General features: G+C 42.8%; 1 protein-coding gene across 1 annotated transcript; it reads left to right on the top strand.

Annotated features, from left to right (window-relative positions):
- Positions 1–392: 392 nt before the first annotated feature.
- Positions 393–1,325, top strand: LOC102212602 (actin-related protein 2). Its single transcript, XM_013915642.1, has 4 exons — positions 393–548; positions 650–779; positions 904–1,040; positions 1,155–1,325. The coding sequence occupies exons 1-4, from the start codon at positions 396–398 to the stop codon at positions 1,323–1,325; spliced, it is 591 nt and encodes a 196-aa protein (XP_013771096.1). The 5' UTR covers positions 393–395.
- Positions 1,326–1,368: the final 43 nt, after the last annotated feature.

Raw genomic sequence — 1,368 nt, 5'->3', positions numbered from 1 at the left:
GATCATTCAGACCTTTTAACCTGATAATCCCTGCAGGATCGGAGCAGAGAAAGCATGAAAAGGTCATTGGTACAAATAAATAAGTAAACAAATTAAGGCAGGCTGTTGTGTAATAAACATCACATTTTCATAGATTTTTTATTTAGTGTTCACTTGAAACACCAGGTTTCCCAGGATAGCTGTCTTATATTTGTACTTGTGTATGGATGTGCATGTTTGTAACTTAATATTTTATACAGTATATTTAAAATGTTTCAACAGAAACAACAAAAATCAAACTGATGCTTTTTTATTATTATTTATTAAACCTATACTTTGCTGTAGGTCAGACAAAGAAGAGCAAAAACAAAACCATTAATATTTCCTGTCCCTGTCATCTTTTCCACCAGGATCTAATGGTGGGAGAAGAGGCCAGCGAGTGTCGCTCCATGCTGGAAATGTCCTACCCCATGGAGAATGGCATGGTGCGCTGCTGGGAGGATATGCTCCACCTGTGGGACTACACCTTTGGCCCAGAATGCCTGGACATCAACCCAAAAGAATGCAAGGTATGAACCCGTGTAAGACAGACAAAGACGGAAATGAATGGAAAAAAAAAACTGTACAAGGACTAGATTATTATTGAGTTTGTGTATGTTTTCTATCCAAGATCCTACTGACTGAGCCGCCCATGAACCCAACCAAAAACCGCGAGAAAATCGCTGAAATCATGTTTGAGAAGTATCAGTTCTACGGCATCTACGTGGCCATCCAGGCCGTGCTCACTCTGTACGCTCAGGGTGAGAGGGCGCGAAACGCTGCACAAAAATAAAGGGTTTAAATCCTGACCTGCTGTTAATGGTGCAATTGAATGGATATTTGGTCAGTTTTAACTCCTGCTTTGTTAAATGACTCTGTCCACAGGTTTGCTTACTGGTGTTGTAGTTGACTCAGGAGACGGCGTCACCCACATCTGTCCAGTGTACGAGGGCTTCTCTTTGCCCCACCTTACACGCAGGCTGGACATCGCAGGACGTGATGTCACACGCTACCTCATTAAGGTGAGCTGGAAAGATCAGTGATCGGGCAAAGAGTTGGGGTTTTTTTAGTGTAAGGAAAGTATATGTACAGTTTCACAGCAAACATATGTGTGAAAAAAATGTTCTTCCCATCAGCTCCTGCTGCTTCGCGGCTACGCCTTCAACCACACTGCTGACTTTGAGACTGTGCGCATGCTGAAGGAGAAGCTCTGCTATGTGGCATACAACATTGAGCAAGAGCAGCATTTGGCCACAGAGACCACTTACCTGGTGGAGACATTCACGGTACGTTGGAGCAAGCTTTAATTTATTCTGCCTCCTAAAGTCGAGAAACGTCAGAAAAAATAAC

This window comes from Pundamilia nyererei, unplaced genomic scaffold, assembly GCF_000239375.1.
Source record: "Pundamilia nyererei isolate P.nyererei 1_Seehausen unplaced genomic scaffold, PunNye1.0 scaffold00336, whole genome shotgun sequence".
Taxonomy (NCBI): Eukaryota; Metazoa; Chordata; class Actinopteri; order Cichliformes; family Cichlidae; genus Pundamilia; species Pundamilia nyererei.
Note: the sequence above shows the minus strand (reverse complement) of the source record. Positions and strands in the feature narration are given on the sequence as shown.

Excerpts from the sequence above, each read along its gene's own strand:
- LOC102212602 (XM_013915642.1), top strand. The coding sequence starts at position 396 with ATGGTGGGAGAAGAGGCCAGCGAGTGTCGCTCCATGCTGGAAATGTCC. Across the intron at positions 549-649 it reads TCAACCCAAAAGAATGCAAG|ATCCTACTGACTGAGCCGCC; the intron begins GTATGAACCCGT and ends TTTCTATCCAAG. Across the intron at positions 1,041-1,154 it reads TCACACGCTACCTCATTAAG|CTCCTGCTGCTTCGCGGCTA; the intron begins GTGAGCTGGAAA and ends TCTTCCCATCAG.